The sequence below is a fragment of the Halictus rubicundus genome, chromosome 17 (assembly GCF_050948215.1).
Source record: "Halictus rubicundus isolate RS-2024b chromosome 17, iyHalRubi1_principal, whole genome shotgun sequence".
NCBI lineage: Eukaryota > Metazoa > Arthropoda > Insecta > Hymenoptera > Halictidae > Halictus > Halictus rubicundus.
The window spans coordinates 3,967,306-3,989,537 of record NC_135165.1 but is presented as its reverse complement, the minus strand read 5'-3'; the positions used below and the strand labels follow the sequence as shown (position 1 = coordinate 3,989,537).

The 22,232-nt window shown below is 38.6% G+C and overlaps 2 protein-coding genes across 2 annotated transcripts in view; one reads left to right on the top strand and one right to left on the bottom strand.

The window, feature by feature from the left end:
- The first annotated feature begins 67 nt into the window (after positions 1-67).
- On the top strand, positions 68-1,439 carry LOC143362387 (uncharacterized). The gene is made up of 2 exons (XM_076802481.1): positions 68-350; positions 433-1,439. Exon 2 carries the CDS (start codon positions 558-560, stop codon positions 1,314-1,316), a length of 759 nt encoding a protein of 252 aa, XP_076658596.1. The 5' UTR covers positions 68-350; positions 433-557; the 3' UTR covers positions 1,317-1,439.
- Positions 1,440-8,431: 6,992 nt separating this feature from the next.
- Positions 8,432-22,232, bottom strand: part of LOC143362559 (opioid-binding protein/cell adhesion molecule homolog) — an 80,228-nt gene continuing 66,427 nt past the window's right edge. Inside the window, exons 6-9 of the mRNA XM_076802833.1 lie at positions 18,365-18,514; positions 14,748-14,813; positions 14,287-14,388; positions 8,432-8,785 (exon numbers count right to left, since the gene is read on the bottom strand). Coding sequence (XP_076658948.1) covers positions 8,574-8,785; positions 14,287-14,388; positions 14,748-14,813; positions 18,365-18,514 — 530 coding nt within the window. The 3' untranslated portion in view covers positions 8,432-8,573. The remainder of the gene's footprint in view (positions 8,786-14,286; positions 14,389-14,747; positions 14,814-18,364; positions 18,515-22,232) is intronic.

The following is a 22,232-nucleotide window of genomic DNA, read 5'->3' as shown; positions in this document are numbered from 1 at the left end:
TTTGCGTATTAAGAAATTTGAGCAGTTGCATACATATATTACATTATTGTGCAGTATTTAACAAAATAATTTAAGCATCAAACAGAGCTAAATCAAAATAGGAGCAATTATTACCTCGGTCAGTCGATTGACTCTTGGGTCATCAGAGTGGAGCAGAGTGGAGTAAACAATTGTTTTGATCGTCTCGGTATTGCAATTGACAAGTGCGCATTCCGCTGCAAAACATTATCAAATACGTTCTTACTAAATCTATTTGAGGTAAAAAGGCAGTGAGCGTGGAATGCAGTTCGGTGTCAATGAAATCGTTATGTTCATTGAAGTATTAAACATTGAAAACTTTTACAGTAACAGTAAGTGGCTTTCGGACATTTAATTTTCGGGGATTGTTTAAGAATTTTGGAATAGTTGTTCTAACCTATTGTTACATTTTAGTATACTTATACAGGATACCAATATAAAGAATGTTATTTGCGCTGCAGAGTTCCTATTTTATAGAAACTTGTTAAATTTCTTTGGAACGTTTATTGAGAAAGTTTATAAATAAATAATTTATAAATATGCATACTTCGGGAGATTTTGTTTTGCATGGAGGTGACAGAGCGTTTGCAAATAGACAAAAGCTATTATTCGAAAAACTGTCAGATGCAGAGCAAATGTGTCATAGGACTAAGTCAGTCATTGAGACCGCAGATGAGAATATGGTCGTTGATGAAATAGATGATACTCAAATTATAAGGTCTGGTTTAAAACGAAAATATGAAACAAGACGATTCCGTGGTAAAGAAAGTATATTTAAGCGACCCGAAGGTCCTGCACCACGTGCGCTTAACAGAAGTATACCAGATTATCACAAGAATCCTCATAAATGGATGAAATATAGCTTGGACGATGTCTCTAACGATGATATGACTGAACAAAGCAATACCAGAGCTGCTTTATCATTCTTGAACGAACTAAGAGCAAGAAGATCGGTTGAACAAATGGAAGACACAGAGAAAATGCATCTATCTGAACTTTCAACTGGAAAGGAACCATCTAAGATAGTTTTTAAATCAAGAAAGATTAAAACAACTTCAGAAGTTCAGTACAAAAAACCAGAAAACGATACTGAGGAAACCTTCAGTAAGCCAGTGATTGTTGATCATGATGACAAACCAGTTTTCAGAAGTAGTAAAATTATTATGCCAGAGTACGTTGTTGGACAAAAACAAATAAAAAAAGTTAAGAAAGATAAACTGGCGCACATATCGAAAATAGATCGTTTGAAACAACTTAAATTGGATCACCTTGAAGAATTGGATGAAGAGCAAGATTAAATGTTTGACATTATTTTAATACATTCAGTTAAGCATATATATATATATACATTATTAGCTATTTCCCTTTATTGATTAATGTACCTTGAATGTAACAATAATAAAATACTAATGGAAAGGAAATGAAGGTGCTCACATCTGAGGTTTCAGTGCCTCAACCAAAATACCATATGTTTGTTCTACTGCAAATGATTCTTGCCGAATCCCTCATAAGGCGCTATGCAATCACAGGCACGGATCATCTGTTACAGAGAGGATATGAGAGTGCTCACGCCCGAAGTTTCTCTGCCTCCATTATTGTCAATATCGATCATACCCAGATTTAGTGTGAAACAGAACCTTTTCACAAATCACACGCCTCGTCTTTGCTTTCATATCTTCTCTGTTTGCTACATAAAATCTTAATATAGCGCCATTCCACGTTGTGGCAAAACGCTCGAACTGGTACACAAAATGACCGACTGTCGATATTCTTTTTAGAAACCGCTGGTCGCGCTATCTGATAGCGAAATTGAAAAGCACGATGATGAGGTATAAGAGTAGACCGATCACCCAATGTATTTTTTTGTCTCATGTTCGCGGGCACTAGAGCTCCCTTCCCTTACCATTCCTGTGTCGGACACAGCAGAAGGCTGTGTCGGACCTTGCTTGCAAGTTTTGAACCGGTCCACGTTGCGATATTCGGCGTGGATGCACTGAGAATTGATGGTCAGGGAGCAGTACTCGCCAGGTAGAGAACCCTTCCTTCGTGAAATGTCTGCCTAAGTCATGTCAACGCTGGCGTGGCTCGCGCCGGCAGCAGGGGTTTCATTCCCCATAAGTCTTACCGTCGCCTTGTTGCGTCAGCGTTGCTCGTGGCGGGTAGTTGGGGTTAGGTTGATCTACCAAATGGTGGAGGCGTCCCTGGTCATCATTCTCGGTGTGAAGCGTCGGGTATCGTATACTGGTCGGCAGAAAGCTCTGCAAGCATTGTACGCGTCGCGTCACCCTCTACTCTAGTTCGGTTTTGTTTCTCTCTTTCAAAGAATCAGAGCCTTCTGCCTGATTCGTTTTTGATACCTTTTGCCCCGCAATAATTACTCGACATACGCTAAATGGTAAAGTGAACTTTTCTTTCTGTGGAAAAGTGATCTTTTCCATTTAGCGATCTGCGAAATTTAGTTTGTAAGATTGTAAATCTTCATTGTCCGAAAGGGAGTCAGAAGGAAGCGGATTGAATTCCTTCTGGCTTCCTTTCGGGTCTCTTGTGCAGCAACCTCCTCGTGGTGAGACCTGGGCAATCGGTATTATTCTCTATTTGTAAGAACTTTATTATCTTACAAATAGAGAATAATATCGAGCTAATAGCTGCTCATTTAGAATTTGCTTTAACATTGTAAAGTTAAAATTTAAGACTTGCTAGTTATTTACACTGTTTTTGTTCCACAGTTTACGAGTTGTGCACACTCTTCTTTGCGCGGCTTCCTTTTTAAATTCCTGCGAGCTTGCCAGGGTAGAGTCTGCTAGTAGTTCTTCGGGTGAAACATATCAAAAGATCGATCCTCAGAATAAGGAGATATACTCGGGTAACACTACACATATGGTATCAGCTACAATCGCCTGTACACTACCTTCGTCCTGCATGCAAAACGGCCCACATACCACGCAATATTTTAGTTCTATTTTGTTCCAGTATATATGTACGCGTTCAAATTGTAATTTATTTGGTGAGAAATAAAGAATATTTAGTTACAACAGTTAATGTGTTCTTCTTTCCGCACCCTGTCACGAGAATTTTGTGCCACCTCTTTTGCCACCATGTTCTCCTATTAGAAAACCGAAAACTGTGAAAAATTTTTAAAATTCCGAAAATCGGACTCTGTATTAGGAGAACATAATATCAAAGGAGGTGGCACGAAAAATTCAGTAGTATAAGTCAACGACAAGCCAGACGGTTGAAATTCCGAAAAATTACGAAAATTTTCGGAAATTTTAACTTTTGTATTAGGAGAACATGATATCGAAGGAGGTATCCGAAATTCAGTAGTACAAGTCAACGTCAAGTCAGACGCTCGAAAATTCTCGGAAATTAAGTGGTACAAGTCAACGACAAGTCAGACGGTCGAAATTCCGAAAAATTCCGGAAATTTTAACTTTTGTATTAGGAGAACATGATGTCGAAGGAGGTATCCGAAATTCAGTAGTACAAGTCAACGTCAAGTCAGACGCTCGAAAATTCTCGGAAATTAAGTGGTACAAGTCAACGACAAGTCAGACGGCCGAAATTCCGAAAATTTTCGGAAATTTTAACTTTTGTATTAGGAGAACATGATATCGAAGGAGGGATCCGAAATTCAGTAGTACAAGTCAACGTCAAGTCAGACGCTCGAAAAATTCTCGGAAATTAAGTGGTACAAGTCAACGACAAGTCAGACGGTCGAAATTCCGAAAAATTCCGGAAATTTTAACTTTTGTATTAGGAGAACATGATGTCGAAGGAGGTATCCGAAATTCAGTAGTACAAGTCAACGTCAAGTCAGACGCTCGAAAATTCTCGGAATTAAGTGGTACAAGTCAACGTCAAGTCAGACGCTCGAAAATTCTCGGAATTAAGTGGTACAAGTCAACGACAAGTCAGACGGCCGAAATTCCGAAAAATTTCGGAAATTTTAACTTTTGTATTAGGAGAACATGATATCGAAGGAGGTATCCGAAATTCAGTAGTACAAGTCAACGTCAAGTCAGACGCTCGAAAATTCTCGGAAATTAAGTGGTACAAGTCAACGACAAGTCAGACGGCCGAAATTCCGAAAATTTTCGGAAATTTTAACTTTTGTATTAGGAGAACATGATATCGAAGGAGGGATCCGAAATTCAGTAGTACAAGTCAACGTCAAGTCAGACGCTCGAAAAATTCTCGGAAATTAAGTGGTACAAGTCAACGACAAGTCAGACGGTCGAAAATCCGAAAAATTTCGAAAATTTTCGGAAAATTGTAATTTTGTATTAGGAGAATATGATATCGAAGGAGATGGCACGAAATTCAGTAGTATAAGGCAGTGATAAATCGGACGTGCGGAAAAATTGAGGGTTCAATGATTAATACGCAGATACGTCTTTTCCTTGCGTTGTCTTTATTTATTCATTGTTCTTTCTTACATAAATTGATTGTGTTAAAATGCAATATAAATGTTTATAAGTAATGTAGATTGCGCCTCGGTAACCGTGTTATCCGCACATGGTAACTTGCAGTAATTTAAGGTCTTGTCTTGATATAAGTCTCCTCCTCTACCTCGTCTGTGATAGAACCAATACCTCGCCTCAAAGTTGCTTCTCTGTCGGTGACGTTGTTCGAACAGTTTCAACGTTTCACAAGAAGATGGCAGCCTTCGAATTGTCTGCTTTTTTCCAATAACAAATAGATTTTTTACAATTGACATTAAATATTCGTACTTACATTATTAATTCAGATGATGTATGACTTCAAACGACTCTTCCATAAGCTGCAAAGGGGACTGTAAGAAGTAACAAGCGATCAATACAAAGTACTTTCTTTAATTACTTTGTTCATTAAATTACAATAAAATTCTACAACCGAGGCTCTACGTTTTGAGAAAATTGGATTTACAAACGATTGGATAAGTAAACATGTCAAAGGAATATCTAGGAACCGAATGATTTCGTGGAATAGAGTTGCATGACTTCGAAGTCTTTCCAGCAACGAAAGTTACGTTCTCTCGTTAATTTCGAAGTACATACACAGATTCATAGTGTATATTACATATCGGGTTATTTACAAAAATCATTTCAGACTAGTACGAGTTGATGTCTTTCTTTTAAGATGCAAATATTTATGAGAAGTGTTCGGTCATACACACGGAATGCTTCATTTACATATATTGGATTGAACGTTCGATGATTTATTCGATGACAAGCGCTCATTTGCTCTCATTCAGAGTTTCATTCGAACTGCAGAGATCTACGGTGTCGGTGTAAGTTTTTACATTACTTTCCCTTTACGAGAATTGTTTTACAATCCTTCAAAAATACAACAAGTGAAATTAGTGTCTTCTCATACATTTTCGTCATTAGAACACTGTTAATCGAAATGAAAAAGTGAAAAAGTTATATGTTAATCGTTTTAAAATCCTAACAATTTCATGAAATGAAGTACACGGCCTGAGAACGATTTAACGTCATTTGTTGTATGTCTAGGAAGCAGTATTAAGCCGAATCAGATACTTTTCACTAGAACGAGATTCGTCGCTCTGCTAAAACTAATCCGACCTTAGCACGTTACAAATTTAACTGGTTCTACCATTTTATATACAAATTTTACAATGAATGTCGGCAACGATAAATAGATTATCATTTTGGTACTAATTTTTATCATTTTTGTTTTTAATGCTCGAAGTGGATTTGAATTGAATTATATCTTAAATAACATCTCAAAATACAAGTAGTACGATTTTGATAATTGAATAATGTCAAGTAAATCGCAGTTGTGACAATTATAATTTAAATTTCTAGAAAGAATCTAGCAAGCAAACAATGAAATCTCACTGAAAAATATAAATTATATATCTCGTTCTATTTATCGTCGACGATCTTAATGATTAAAACATTTTACAATAGTGATTTCTAATAAATGCATCTAGGGTCTAGAGTATTTACAATTTGAGTGCAATAGATTCCCGATTAACCGGTCCCTAATCATCAGATAATTCAAATACGTGTACATATTAGTACCATTCAAAAATTGTAAATTTAATTTACAGCATGTTCTGTAGAATTATTATTAAAAACTTACTTGCAGCCGGCTGAAGGCGGGACCGAGTAAAATGGATTCTACAGCATCGACAATTGTACAGATTTGATTGCATAGAATAAATGCTTCATTAATTAACCTTAAGCTTTTCGTCTAAATGAATTCAACGAGCCTAAATAGAGGAGAACAGAAAAACAATTAAAATATAAATGTTGATTCCACAATTTCCCTTCTTGATCGACAGTTTCTGAACACGTATGTACATATACGGTGTATGTACAACAAATGCAATACGAAACATTCAATCATTTTTATTCTATGCACAACCGCCGGTCACAGTGTGTTATGTACAAACTTAGGTCAGACGTGTTACAATATTTTGAGCTATCATATTTCTGCGGGTATTTACAAATATATTCAAATCTGCGAGCCTCCATTTTGCACGATATTCTACATACATACATCGGTCACAAGCTTCCTCCGTTCCATTAGTTTAAAAGTTTAAACCATTTCAACACTTGTGCACGGTTGCTCGCACACTCACGCACACTTATACGTTACGTAAAACCTTCATTTACACACTTGTTGCGCGTCTACGCGTAGAGATACGGAAACGATGCGCTTCATTACATCCTACGAAGTACTACAGAGTAATTGTGTATTCTGTCGTATATGCGATCACGTATAATATTATACTAGTTTAATTAGGCCGAATACGTAGTAACTGATTGGACTATTAGCGTAAATGATAAATATACAATGAGGTGCAAAGAAACAACGTCTGTTACACTCGGTGTACGAACCGTCTGTGGCCCTGCGCGAAAGTAGAATCACAATTTTATCCTAATCGATAAACACTGTTGCGACTGTACATCTTCGTAATATTACAGTGTGCTATTGTACAAAGTAGGGAAGGTCGAACGTAAATAACACAACTTCCTTAAGTATTGTTCATCGCGTTGTTGAAAACGTAGACTAGCTCAAAAAGAATTTTGTTGTTTACTCACAATGATATTATTATGCGCGGCCATCTTGTTCTACGGATCCAACCGGCTCGTGTTCTTCTGCACTCGGATTTAGGGTTGAACATGAAAGTGTGAGTGACAAGTAAACTGTAAAGTAGCAAATAAATGTAAATAAAACATTAAAAATGTGAGAGAAAAATGATTTATACGATAGTAAATATGATTTTAAGTATTAAGTAACGCGTTAGGATTAAAATTGTTCGAATTCGCGTTTTCCAGACACGAAGGTCTGTTGTAAAGTATAATATTCGAATAAAAATTGTCTGCCAATTTTTTCCGATTTGTTTTGCAAAACGTTAAAAAACACGGGAAAGAAAAGTGGCTCACAAAATGCAAAATTCGAACATAATTCCCCGCAAAGCGTCAAATAACGTGTAACAGGCGAAATCTTGCGCGGACGAAGCACCGTCGCGTGTCATTTAGGATAAACGACATTAGCGGAGGGCCGAAGCGTGGAATGAAACATGAAACGGAAAGCGATCTTCATCTTTGATAATAATTACACGAGTAAGAACCGTTCCGTGAAACAATCGAACAAAAGTGCGCCGGGTAAAGAGAGTTCTATCATTTCCGTTTGTAGAAATGACGGAAATGAAAGGATCTCATTTGGCTAACGACGCGTATGATTTCAGAGCTTTTCAACTTGACCAACAAAGAAAGAAAGGGGAGAAATCGATAATGTCGAGCGAAACAGATAAAGGGAAATGCCGTTAAGCTGCAGCACAGAACGACACTGAAACTGGATATAATTAGTTCAAAATTCTTTCAAGCAATTCTGATTGGGATCAAACGTTAATTGCGTTTCCCCTTTGACAATTCTTTCCCGTGGACATCCTTATATCACGGCGCTGCAGTTTCAACGTTGGAAGAAAGCATGCTCTGCGACGAGTCCAAAAATTATAAATATCTCTATCACAATAATTACAAATTTCCAGTTTAATGCGACCAATATGAAACACCGAGCTTCGTGGCCCCTCGTGGGATATGTCCCGAGGTAGTGGGGATAATTCCGCGACGATTATCGTCCAGGCCTTGGCGACATATACAGAGAAACCACTGTACATACATTTTTTTTTTAATCGTTTCTTTCTCGCGACCAATCGTATATTATCGTATATTAAACTTTTAAGTGGCAATTAAATGAACGATCACTTGCAATCGCTCGATATAAAATCAGACTTTCAGTAACAAAGTGGCAAGAACGTTGAGAGGTGCAGTCGCATTCGCGAATGAACTGACAAGGACGCGTTTCGAAAAATTTGCAGGCAGCGTTTGTCGGTATTGTTTACAAGGAGAAATCGGTGCGTGCGTTCGTCTGTGTGTGCGCGTGTGTCGTTGTGATTTCGGTGGGCTGCGACGGTAAACGGCTATCGGACCGCGTCCATTAATTGATCCCTTTCGCGGATGAGATAAATGACGATGAACAGGACGAATCTTGATCCCCGAAGGATTTTCCTGGCATAACCATTCTTTCGGCTGACGCGACTACGACAGCGCGGATAGTAGGATTATGCAGGCGGCCGCTCTAGATTGCGCGAGAATATTCGCGCCGGTGCCCCTGGATGACATCGATTGCGCCGTGTTGTCGATTCTTCGTGGTCGTACCTGGCTGTCGACGCTTTTCCGTCCTTTCGTTGCCATATTGTTCTCCAGCTCGTTGTAACCGCCGTTGCTTGCTCTACCGTGGATCCGCGAGTCTGAGGAAAAAATGATTGATCCATAATCAGACACCCGTGATTCCCGCGACCCAATTACCGCGAATTCGGGACAGCTTTCAATCAGAGGAAACAACCATTCAACCTCGTTTTTGGTTTGCTACAGTTCAGCACAGTTCGCTGCGAAACTTCGTCTGAGCGAATGTTTTGGACATTTGTCGGGTATACAGTTGTTTGCTAATTCACGGCTCTCCCTAATTCGAAGGTGTGCATCCAGACGCATCCAGATGCATCAAAGGTGTGCGTTCAAATGTACATATAGGGTTGTACTGTGTTTTTTCACTTGCAACATAATAGCAGAAAACGGTTTCCTTTGGAATTATTTTAATTTCTTTTTTCTACAATGTGGAACACATTTGGACATTTTTTGGACATCCATTTGTTTGCCAATTCACAATTTCTCTATCAGAAATTTCTTTACAAGATCCTTAAAATATTATACTGTATCAGGATGTAGTTCAACATTTTTTTTTTAAATTATAAACCACAATAGTGCTACCGAAAAGTTTACTAAAAAATCTTCTACTGAAAAGTATGAAATCTTTTTTTTTTTTTAATATTTGGAAGTGGGAATCAAAAAAGGCTCGATTGCACAGGATGCATTTGTGGAAACACTTTACCGTTGTTGTTGCAGTTACGTTGATAATAGACTCATTGATCTGGGCTGTTCATCGAGCGCGATTAACACGATCAACCGAGATGTGGTTCGGTAATTAATAATGTACACCGATCCCGTATCTCATTAGCCACTTATCCTCTTAAAATTGCCTAGACGCAGCGGCGACATTGTTTCTACGTTAAATTCGCGGTAGTTTCGTGTCTATGTATTCGTATCATGTATTACGAGTATACATATAAATATTTATATGTTGGTTCCTCGTAAACCGGTAACCGAGATTTTTCAATGACACGTTCGCGAACTGACCGTCGCTCCACCATTTTCCCGAAGTTCCGTAATGCAACCGCGGCCAGCCGCTAGCATTTTACTCGTCAACTTCTTTATGCACGTGCCAAATCTCATGGAATACCTTCTGGCGTGGTTTTGCACGACGTTCGAGCAAAACAAACGAGCAAATAGGGGAACAAAAATTTGTTTCCTACCACTACCAGATTGATGGGTGTAAAAAACTTGGCAGACAGCAAAAAATCAGCCCGAAGAAAGGATTTTATATATTCACTCGAACGAGACCGCATTGTTCGAAAAATTGCTGAATAATTTAGTTTTTCGAAAAATCGTATTACCCCATCTTCCAATCTTTTTTATCTCATTACCTGATATTCTCGCCGACAGGATAAAATCCCAGTTTGTATTGTTCCGTTAAACAATACCTAATGAAGCTGATATAAAAGTAAATTTGCAAAATCGGCGAATTCGCTTGGAGCAGCGATGATTGTGGAAACTTTTGAAAATTCAATAACACGTTCCGTTGTTTCGAAATACAACGGACAAATAATTCCGGGAGGATAAGTTTGATTTGTGCTCGCGAAATGACTAAAATTGCGACGAATCTTGGGTAATTAGAGAGTTAAAAATAAATTCGCGTGTACCAGAGGGGCGGTTAAGAATTCGCAACGCGGGAACGCGCTAACTTTGATAGAAATTTCAATGGCATTGCTTATCCTGCTTTAGGCTCTTTCTTTACGGCCAATTTAAGTTCCGGAAGCTGTAGCTTTCCGTGGGGTTAATCTGCTTTATGTGCTTCCAGTCCTCGCGAACGTTTGCCGCCGTTTCTAAATACCTTTCTTTCGGCTGATCTGCGAAAGAAAGAGCCGTAAACATGACGTCGGCGGGAGAGAGGGTGCGGAGGAATCCGCGTAGTTGTTTCGCGGAGGATTACCGTTTCGACTTTTTCCCGACGCGCCGAGCGACGGATAACAATCGGAAAAGAGTGCGAATACGGGAAAGAGGACTTGTAAGGAAGTTCCAGAAACGGAGGACCGGATTACTTCCGCGGACCGAGGCGATGTAGTAGTTCATAAACCGCATGGGATTTCATCAAAATCCCGTTGAGAGCGCGGCGTTTGTCGCCGTGGCGCGGCGCGAAGATCTACGGCGTTGTGCCACGTTGCTGAAAGTTTGCGGGTAAATTTCACGCCTTCTCTTAAACTTTCCCCTCAAAAAGTTTCTCATCCTCGGTGTGCGTAAGTTCTCGCATTACGCCGGGGCGATGATTTAAAGGGAAGTTCCCCGGAATTTCTAAGCGGGATAACGTATTTACGTTAAAATACGCCCACCGTTTCCACTTTTTGTCCGTTTTCAAACTTTCTGATGAAGCCCCATAATTGAATCCACTGTCTCGAACCGCTAGCCGTCTCATTATACCCGAGCACGACCATATTCGAATCGTTGCGACCGTGCGCGGACTAACCCGCGGCTAAGCGCGTGTCCTGATTTCTCGTTTTCAAAAATTTTCGGTATAAACGTTGTGGAATACGCGGGCGAAAGCACTTGCTTGAATTCCGTACAATTAGCGTAGTAATCACGATAACCGTCGGTCCGTATTTAATTTATTAAATTACTCGTGTACTTCAGAAATCGGTAAATATGTTTGCGAAATTACAATGCAGAGGGTTCGGTGGGTCTTCTGAAAGACAATTCCCAAAAACTCGAAAACGATCTCGAGAGCCGGAATACCCCCTTAACCGAATGATTTTTTAATTTTAATTGAAATAATTGTAAGAGTGAGAAGTATTTTTACATTGGAGCACCGGAAGGTTGCCAGTTTCTTTAAATATTTATGAATCCTGTACACTTATTGTCTTATTTTATGGGTCTTCTGAAAAACAGTTCCCAAAAACTCGAAAACGATCTCGAGAACCAAAACACCCCCTTAACCGAATGATTTTTTAATTTTAATTGAAATAATTGTAAGAGTGAGAAGTATTTTTACATTGGAGCACCGGAAGGTTGCCAGTTTCTTTAAATATTTATGAATCCTGTACACTTATTGTCTTATTTTATGGGTCTTCTGAAAAACAGTTCCCAAAAACTCGAAAACGATCTCGAGAACCAAAACACCCCCTTAACCGAATGATTTTTTAATTTTAATTGAAATAATTGTAAGAGTGAGAAGTATTTACATTGGAGCACCGGAAGGTTGCCAGTTTCTTTAACTATTCATGAACCCTGTACACTTAATTAATAGCTAAATCATATTTTCTTGCCACATTAAAAAGTCGGTACGTTGCACAGCTCAAAACAAGAAAAAGAAGTGATAAAAAATGTCGTATAAAAAGTCACAATATAACTGAGAAATTAAAAGTTATAATTGAGTTTGTAACATTCCGCCCCGAGATAGAAATTTATTTACAATGGAATCGTTGAAGAACATGAAAGTTTCCGATCGTGGAAATAACGTTTTAAAAAATAACAAACGCTGGATTTGTTACAGTCATTTCTACGATGCAAGGCGCCCGTAATTCCAGGAATAAACCGTTGAGACCGCTCTAATTAGGTAGACCCGGGCGAGAACTTTTCATCGTTTATTAATTTCGATATTTGCTTTGTTAAACTTCCTGATTTAAAAACAAAAAATGTGTTCCGCAACAGCCGCGGGATCCGTGGTACCGTCGAACGACGCGAGAAATCGCACCGCGCGCGCAGTATCGCATAGTACGTCGTTTAATTCGATTTTTGTTTGGAAAGTTTCGCGGCATGTAAGCGTTGAAGCGCGCGTTTGAATATTCAAACTTGTTTTGACAACACCGCATGTGTTACTGAAATAGACAATGTCAAAGATGAAACGAAAACCGGAATTGCTGCGAACGATATCTCGGATCTTCTCGCGTCGAAAACAAAACGTAGAAAAATAACAATTTGTTTCACCGAGAGGGAATTCCGAGCGCGGTGAAATTTTATGAAAACTGCTTTTCCCGGTGCAATGATCGTTAAATCTCTTCCGATGACAAAAAATCCATAACGAAAGATGGTGTCCGTTCAGCTAGAATTTTTGCGAATATCTTGACAAAGACATAAACTGTCGCAGTTTCTACAGTTTATCTACAGTTAGCAAGCATTTCGCGTGCGCGCCAATTGTTAAAGCGAAGCTCTTGAGAACAAAAAATTCTGGAATGAAAAACTGGGAAGGATGTTAGAAATAAAAATGATATTTTTGCTATTAATATTAGGTAGAGGGGTTAATTTTTAGGAACTTCTTCGTCTCGTTCCTGTGAACTCTCGAGGGAGAAATGTTAGCTTCAGTGATATATGTAATAATAATTATTAATCTTTCTATGAAGGAGGAAGGTGTCAGTTTAGGTTGAGTTTTTGCGAATTTCTCGAGAAGAATTCTCGATCGGATTAAAGTCGGCAGTCCGACATTTTAGATCCGAAGGGACAGCTGGTATCCTTCGCGCAGTTGGTATTTCGATTCGGCGAAACTAGCATATTGTTCCACGAGCGGAACTGCGAGCGAGAAGCAATTAATACGTGCAACGGTTTCGAGGCACCTCTTGACTCCGGGAACAATGCTGTCATAAATCGCGACCCCTGCGGGACACCCTCAGCGATCGGCACGACCAGGTTCTCGGAACCGATCCCTTAATTAGCCCGAACCCATCCTGCGTTCGATTCATCCTGGAGGAATCATTACTTTCCATCTAGAGGACGCATATCGACCAATCGGCGCGCACAATTTTCATCGATCGTCGATCTCGCGACGCGAATGCACTCTGTAATACTCCGATTAGGTGCCCCCCTTGCGTCGTCGAACCGTAATATTTCATTGTCTGACACGAATTTTGATCCGCGATAACTGAACCCTGTGCTTCTAGTGTACATTATAGGACGAGTTTGATCATTTTTATTCCCGCGCTTCAATCGGATCATTTTCTTTTTGTTCAACGATAGGGGAGAGTTCCCCGAATATACATTAGCACACACGGCTATTAAATTGTATGGCAGTAAATGATTGCGAACGGCTATTAAAGTTTGAAAAGAGACGGTTCCGTGCAGTTTGTAGCCATTACTTTTGAATTTTTGCGAAAAATTTTCGCATTTGGATTCTGTGTGTGTCAACCCTTAGCACTCGAGTGGTGACTCTGAAGCACCACTAGAAATTGTTGTGGCAATATTTCAAGGAAATTACAAAAAATATTACAAAATATTTGTTACATTACAAAATTTGTATTCAATAGGTTCCTCAACATTTAAATATTATATGTGGAAATCGGATTAGTTTCGTATGAATAAAATGAAAATATTCCAAGACGGAAGAAAAATTTAGTTTTAGAATGAAAATAGCGCCGAGTGCAAAGGGTTAAAAAGGATGTTCATGCGGCCAGCGTGCTGTGTGTATATTTTTCAGACATTTCGCGATATTACACAAGTGGCCATTAAAATATATTTTCATTTATTCTCTATTTAAAATATTTCAATTTTTTGTGGAAAAGTTTTCATTCGTTCCGGAGCCAGATAAATTAGCCTTGGAAGGTTAATGGATCTAATATTAACGTTTAAGATAGAACTTGGAAAAATTACTTACCATCGCTTCTAACAACGTTCGGCAACGACGAAACGGTTATTTGAAAAGGATTTGGCTCAGCACTAGGTAATGGCCTTTGCCGCGAGTTTTGAATGTTTTCAACTGAAAAGGTATTGAAATAATTCTCAGAGGAGATGTTAACAAACGTCTTAAAATATTTTAAATTGTGAGAAAAAATGGTATTGAGAATATCGTATAGACCACAGCTGCTCAACATGCTTACTGGCGGGCAAGTGTGCATCAAGGGCAAAGAAGCTACGGTTATAAGTGACGCAGCGGAGGCCTTAACTGTGGCAATGCGTGTGACACAAATACATGCAGCCTTGCCCGCAGGGGCGTGGCTTGGTGCCCGCCGTTCTGTGTATGCCCGCACGGGCAGACGCTGAACAGCTCTGGTATGAACCATCGGAAAAATCAAAAATATTATTTATTTTACTAACATTGTCACAGAAAAAATTTACCTTCTTGAATTGTAGGCTGCGGAGTGGTCGACGTCGTTCTCAATTGCGTTGTTGGCGTTGAAATCTCTGTGAAAATATGATTTAGGTGAAACTAGGTTCCGAAACTTGTTGACATATAAATTCTTAGACTGCAATTCTTATATTAAGTCTAAAATTTAAAATTAAAGTCAAAATTTCATGTAATATCTTCCACCAGGTTCTTAAAAAAGAAATTGTTACAAACAATTGTTTGTTGTCAATTGTTACAAAATTCGGATTACTTCGTGAAATTCTGATTCATTTGAATTAGCGATAAAAAAGCACGGCAGAAAGGATTATTTTTCCTCAATTTTTGAAATTTGATATCGAAATTAACCATACCGCACGTTAACCTGTTTGCCTTTAAAAAAAACATGTCGCTGTTTGTGTTTCCATATTCTTCGCAGGTTCGGGCAAAATGAAAAAAAAAAAAAAAAAAATAAAAACCCGACTTTTACGAGACTGCCTACTCGTGACAATTTATTTTACATGTTTTTTTCCCCGGTACAAACACTAGCCACGGTTGCATAAATCAAGATTGGCTTCGATATTTTAGCGCTAGGCGCATACATATACGCCGCGTCCAATTTATTTTTGTTTATAAGTTACAGGCGACGCACGGTAAATTCACAGCAACTCAAAGGAAAAAACGTAACGTTTATATAGGAGAGACGGCTGTGAAGCAACATTTATCGTTCAATTATACGTCGAACGAATTCTGCAAATATTAACCAAACCGGATTAAATTAAATTAAATTAAAATAAATATCGAAAAAATAAAATAAAATTTCTCTGTTCGGTTAATTATACGCAACCCTAACCCTGGGACTCCTGCGAGTTCTAGGCCTGTGATGGAGTGTCATTTTTTACTCACAGCGATATTTACTAACACAGTCTTATTCCGATACAAGACGATGGTTCAGGACCGGCTGTCGCCTTATTTCGGATAAAATTGTTTTCCTCGAAATTCGATGCACAGAAATGTTTGCTAATTTTTCCGCGTGGCCCGGCGACTTTGGAGTGTGCAACCTGTGTGCATCGAAACAGACGTTCGTCACAATTCTGGCGACCGAGGTTGTTGTAATCACCCGGCGCAATTACCCGTCGAGGGCGACGGCGACTTTGCCCTATTTAAAGGCGGGCGTTTAAAGTGTATAGATGCGCGTTTAAATCGCGGGCACAGCTGAACGACTATTTAAGTAGTACCGGTCGGTAATCCATCGGGCTGGTAACTGATTAAAGCACAAAGCCCCGGGGCCGCGTTCAATCTGCGAGTATAGAAACGCGAAACCCACAATTACGCCCCGATAGATAGCTGCGGCTTCTTTTTGCCGAGAAACAGAGGGACAGCGGTGGTTATCGGTGATTCACGGCTCACGCCCGCTCTTCAGGAAATACGATTTTCACGGGGATAAAAAGGCTCACTTTATCGAAACGATAAATTACTTTTTGATATCCAGCCCCGTATGATTGCCAAACCATTTAGAAAGGCCCCCGGCAGGCCGGTTTAGATCGAAACACAATCGCCCGGGCTCTTATTTCACGTTACATTTGATCCTCGAACCCGGCATATGTACATTGTTGCCGGGGTCAAATTAAATACCACCGATTGGCCCCGTTGTTCAAATTGCTGGTTGCGTTCTAAACAATGCACCTAGTGTGGTCCTGCTTTGATATCAGAATTTCAAAGGAACTGCATCCTTCAAGAGCTGTACTGTATTTTTCAACCAATAAAATCGCAACAAACGAAACGCGTGCCGTAATTCTCTAAATTTCACTTTAACATTTTTACTTTTGCATTAACCCTTAGCACTCGAATGGCGACTGCGAGGCACCACTGAAAATTGCTGTATCATTATTCAAAATATTTTTATTAAATTTGTTTGTATTTCACACTAGGTTTACGGAGCACTAAAAATGACTATTTTATATTACTTTATAAAAATAACATGAATGTATCGATCAAAGTTTGGAGCCATTTTTTAAATAATATATACCCAAAGAAATCAATTTGTTAAATAATTGCTCATGGATGCATTTTTACAATTTCAATATTCGCAATTTAAAAATATTAGAATCCGTCGTTTTGACGGGTCCCGTAAATCTAGTGTTAATAAACTACTAAACATTTCGGTATTGTACGAGTAAATTGCACAATTTTCGTATGTACAACATGAAAAAAAAATATATAGAAGGGCAATATTCTAGGTGAGAAGAAATGTTTCGTTTTGGAATTAAAATAGCTTCGAGTGCAAAGGGTTAATAGTATAATTTTCCAGGGAATTTTTTGATCTCGTAAAATATTGATAAACGGAAAGTTTCCTCGGCAATAATGTAAGCTGAACTTTTGTATATTTCGATAAAAAATTTCACCATTTTTGTTCTCGTTTTAATTGCATCGCGAAACGAAGACTCAGTTTCGCTATACTTTTCAAACTCGCAAAATAATAATAAATAAAAAGTTTCCTTCATAATTATGAAACTTTTACTCCTGTAGATTTTTAAACAGATTTTATCATTTTTCTTTCTTGTTTCGATCGAACAATTTTCAAGGAAAATGCAACTTTTAATACGGAGTTTCGCCATATTTTGTTAACTAACACAATCGTAACCAACACAACCTTCTGCTGTATAGAAACAGTACCTATAAACACGGGAAGGGTTTTTTTTATACATTCCTAGTTCAAAAATTAACATAAACGACGGTTTCACTGATAATTACAGGAGCTTCGTGTATTTCTTTGATTTCGAATATCTTCGAAAAAATGGTATTTTAATTAAAACTGGCACTACATAAAAGCCAAGCTTGTTAGTAGACGGATTAAACCGCGCGCGTGTGAAAACTACGAAACAATAGGGACAAGTGTGCATGTGTCTTGTTTAATCCCAATTTTGTGACGTGTATTTTAGTGCGACTGCAGCATGCGTTGCAGTGCACCAGGTGGCCCACGCGTCATCTCTTTTATTAAAAGCACGCCGCGATGCAGTTCAATTTTCGTTCCCTTTATCGAAAGAATGCAGTCGATTCGAATGATCACTTTACGCGTCCGCAATCATATGGCTTGTTTGAGTTTCCACGTTGCTTGTCCCTCGCACACATACCCCATACCATCCCTCGCAGTATAGTTTTTAAACATTCTATATAACCTCGCTGTTGTGTAGCACAATTGTTAAAGAGTGTACGTAGCGCGGCAAATATTTGAAAATATTTTACGCCTTACATTCGAGTCGTTCAATTATTCGTTTGTTCTCTTCCATTTCGTCTTAACCCCAAAATATTTTTATCTAATTTAATACATAAATTTTAAATGACAGATGGTAATTAACCATTAATGGATCGCACGTGTGCGTTGTACCACGTTGAAGTGAAATATTGCTTAACCCTTATACTAGGGTCTCTCATGCCCCCAAAAACATTTAGAGTTTCTTTAACTTTTGTTACAACATTCAGATTATTTAGTCGTAAATGCTTAAAAGTATCCGTGAAAATTTATATACAGAATTCTCTAGAAGTCCCAGTACGGTGTTTCGTGACCTGAGTGGACACTGTACCACTTAAGGGTGGACATTAACAGCAATTACAACAAAACGGTACTTACTATAAAGCGTGATGTTGCCATTCGCTTCGCCGAGCGTGTTCTTTGATATGCATTTGTACAACCCGTAGTCCGTCTCTGCTACCGAGAGAATAGTAAGTTTCATGTGCACTTTGTACGTGCCGTCTGAGACCGACTGTATGTACCTCGTCACTGGAAAATGAAAAACGAGGTTAGCCTACGCGACGGTGCCGAGGTTACTTTTTCTTTCCACAAAGCTGTGCCGGCATTATAATTTATTCTAAAATAATTACTACTTTAAAGCGACGGTGCCTACAGCAAGTCAGCGAAAAGGGTGCGAAAGGTTATACCGACCGTTTTATGCGTCGCGAGACCGGGGAAGTCAAAAGGTTGTCCGACGTAATAATACTAATATTCGTGCGTGCAATCATTTATCATCCTCTAAAAACATTACGCGTCCAACACTTTCTTCCGGCTTCGTTCAGTTTTAAGACACTTAGCTGATACAGTAAAGTCTCGATCTAAGCCGTACGGAGCCACATGATCTTAGTTCGCACTATCCCCTCCACTGGGGACACACTCCGCGAGTATATCGGTGTGAACCACTACTAATTACAAAACTTCTTTATTTTTCATTATTCTTTTATGGGACCTTCGCCAACTTATTTATGGCATTTTTCTGATTGAAATGACACTAAACACGATATAATTGGAACTGGATTTAGTGGCTTGATTACGCGGTCCGTGTTGCGGTCACAAGAAAGTAGTAGCCCTGCACGATTTATGTCACAGCACGGACCCGAGGCTTGGGCTTAGATCAAGGCTTTATGAACGAGTCAAAACCATCTGTTTTAGATTTTTCGCTTTGCAATTGTTGGAACAACAGTTGTCGTGCTTCTATGGGAAATAGTTGAACAATTGCAGCAGCTGATTTAATTAATTTTTGTCTTGAGAGTGTAACTTCAGATTACAACTTACAGATTTATGTATTAAAATGATTGAAATACCAGTGGTACTTTTGTCGGAAATAATTAAATAAATACCGAAAAAGTATTTATTCGGTGTTCCACGGTTTGATCGCAGAAAAACGTTTACGGAAATCATTGTATCGAATAGGAAAGGAAGGATATGTGCTCGAATTGATTAGAAATCGATGGTTCGAGTCTAACTAGACGTAAGAATATTTCGAAACGCATTTGTCAATATCATGCCGTTTTGATTCGTTCAAACTCTGTGCCATCCACCTTGCGTTCGATCAACCATAAAAACAGGCATTAAGGTCTCCTGCATGAATTCATATCCATCAAGGGAATTATTGGATTCTCTGTCCATTGGATCGGCAAATTCTTACAGATTCTATATTTCTTCTTTCGCCGCGCGTTTATCACCGATCAAATCATCGATCGGTGAATTCTGTTGACTTTATACTTCTTATTTTATTATGTGCTCATTAATTCTCCCAGCAAAACTTTCCATATTTCTATCACGCTAACGATGGCCAGAAATGACTTCTTTCATCATTTTTAACCCTTTGCACTCGACGCTATTTTCATTCTGAATCTAAATTTTTCTTCCGTCTTGAAATATTTTCATTTTATTCATACGAAACTGATCCGATTTCCACATATAATATTTAAATGTTTAGTGATCTATTACATAGAAATTTTGTAATGTAACAAATATTTTGTAATGTTTTTTGTAATTTCTTTGAAATAATGCCACAATAATTTCTAGTGGTGCTTCAGAGTCACCACTCGAGTGCAAAGGGTTAATTTCACATCACGGTAATAATTATACGAAATAAGGATCTGTATGAAAACTAAAAATTGTCTGTGTCAGTCATAAGCAACAGAAGCCAAATAAAAATTTTTTCCCATTTTTAAAATTGTTTTAAGAATGTGAAACTCTTAATTTAACTTCATTTAATATCAAATATATTTTGTAGTAAATAGACTGTGTCAGTTGTATGAAGTGTGTAATAAAAATTTCTTGAATTTTTCACTAGTTTTCAGAAGATCTTAATTTCATTTAATTAGAAACCAGCGACAAACGAGCAACGAACGAAGAAATATGAAATCAGTGCGATTTTCAGATACATTTTCGCGAACAACTTTCGCCGTGCAAGTGGATATTAATCTGAATTCACAGTGTTGATATTAATCCCGGCGCAAATGTGCTAATTAATTCAGAGTAAGGACTCTTAGTTTTCATTAAGCGTGGCTTTCAATTACTGTTGTTTCCTCTTTAGACACCTCGTTTTCATGTTTTCGTTCCGAAATGCGCGTCGCCGAGGACGAGGAAACTTTACACCACACGGTTTACGCGGCAAAAGCGAAAGAAAAGGAGCCATGACTGCCATTATTGAAGCGAATCACGCTATACACTCGTTATTATACGCAGCAGGAAGTGGGAGCGATTTCAGCATATTATATGGAATTATGGAACTAATTCAAGACAATTAGTTTGCGATCAGCCTTGCTTTGCTGGAACAATTTAAATTCTAAAACAGCAGCAACAATCCGAATGAAACGTTAATTTGCTGCCTCTATCGACTATACACAAATTTAATTTCCTATTCGGACCGTGCTGCGCGTTCAGTGCAGCTTATAAAATTTTACGGATTTCGGAAAATCGCCTCTTCAGAAACTGCGTTTGTTAAATCGCTGAAATATTGCACGGGATAGAAGTTAAAATGACTATGATAAGTAGAAAATAATGTAACAACACTCTTGAAATCATTTAATATCTTCACAGTAAATGCATAAAATCCGTAGTCCAATTATTAATACTGTCACAATTAATATTGTTTGTTCACTGTACTCCTTTTCCTAACAATTTATGTTTCACCGACTGATTTTTGCCATAAATACTGCAGTTATTAATCGTGAACACGATGCAGACGAATGATTTTTCACATTGGACATATTTGAATTCGTCTCTGGCACGAGACACGAAATTTATGCAACTTTAAATTTTCCAGTCATGGAACGTAAAATACAGAACTGCTTATAATTATTCACGTAACAGAGACTTTACATGTTACACCGCATTCGAAATGCGAGCGCGAATATTTCGCGTTGTTGTTAGCATACATGACTTTATATCGGAATAATTAACACACTTCTAATTATACCATGGCTTTAATCGCATGCGTATCAATCTCGATCGCCGAGCTTTGCTTTTGTTAAACGTTTACGCGACGATCTGGACGGTGGGAGAAATTCCAAACACTGAGAACAAGTTGAAAATTGTTGAAAGAAAAATGAAATTTTCCTCCAGCAAAAACAAGTGCAGTTCAATTTTTCAGCTTGCGACAACGATTCTATTGTGAAAAATTATATGAAAATTATATGAACGGTCAGATAAAAGCGTTAGTAAAATTATATCAACAAGTTAGAAAAAGAAAATGATACGAAGAAGTAATTCAGACTTTTGACAAAGTGCTACAGCAATTTCTGCATCGCGACGTTCTCTGGATATTCACGATCGTTCGAGCAGTAATGCACAGTGCTGTATCTGCCCGCTCATCTCAGAAATGAAAGGGCGATCATCGTCGTCCGACAGAAAGAATCTTCCGTTCCATTTTCCCTTTTGTAAATTGCTCGGCGAAAAATATGAATTCTCGCGGTAAACGTTCGCGAGCCTAATAATGAACGAAGCGCGAGCACCGGGCGAGAAGCCGGGGGGTAAAGAGATTTCGCAATTAACAGTTCGAGATTGCTCGGGGGCCCGTGAGAGAGTGAAATTTATAAGTGTAATGATCCGAGGAGGCGAGTCTCGGAAAAGTATTTTCTCGGTTAAAGGGAAACTTTTTCACCGAGAAATGTATGAGTGAATGCGATAGAAACACAGGGGAACAGGAGTGACGGAGGGAGGGAGGGAGGGAGGGAGGGAGGGGAAGTAACAGCGA

Bases quoted from the DNA above. Each gene is read 5' to 3' on its own strand.
- LOC143362387 (XM_076802481.1), top strand. From the start codon at position 558: ATGCATACTTCGGGAGATTTTGTTTTGCATGGAGGTGACAGAGCGTTT.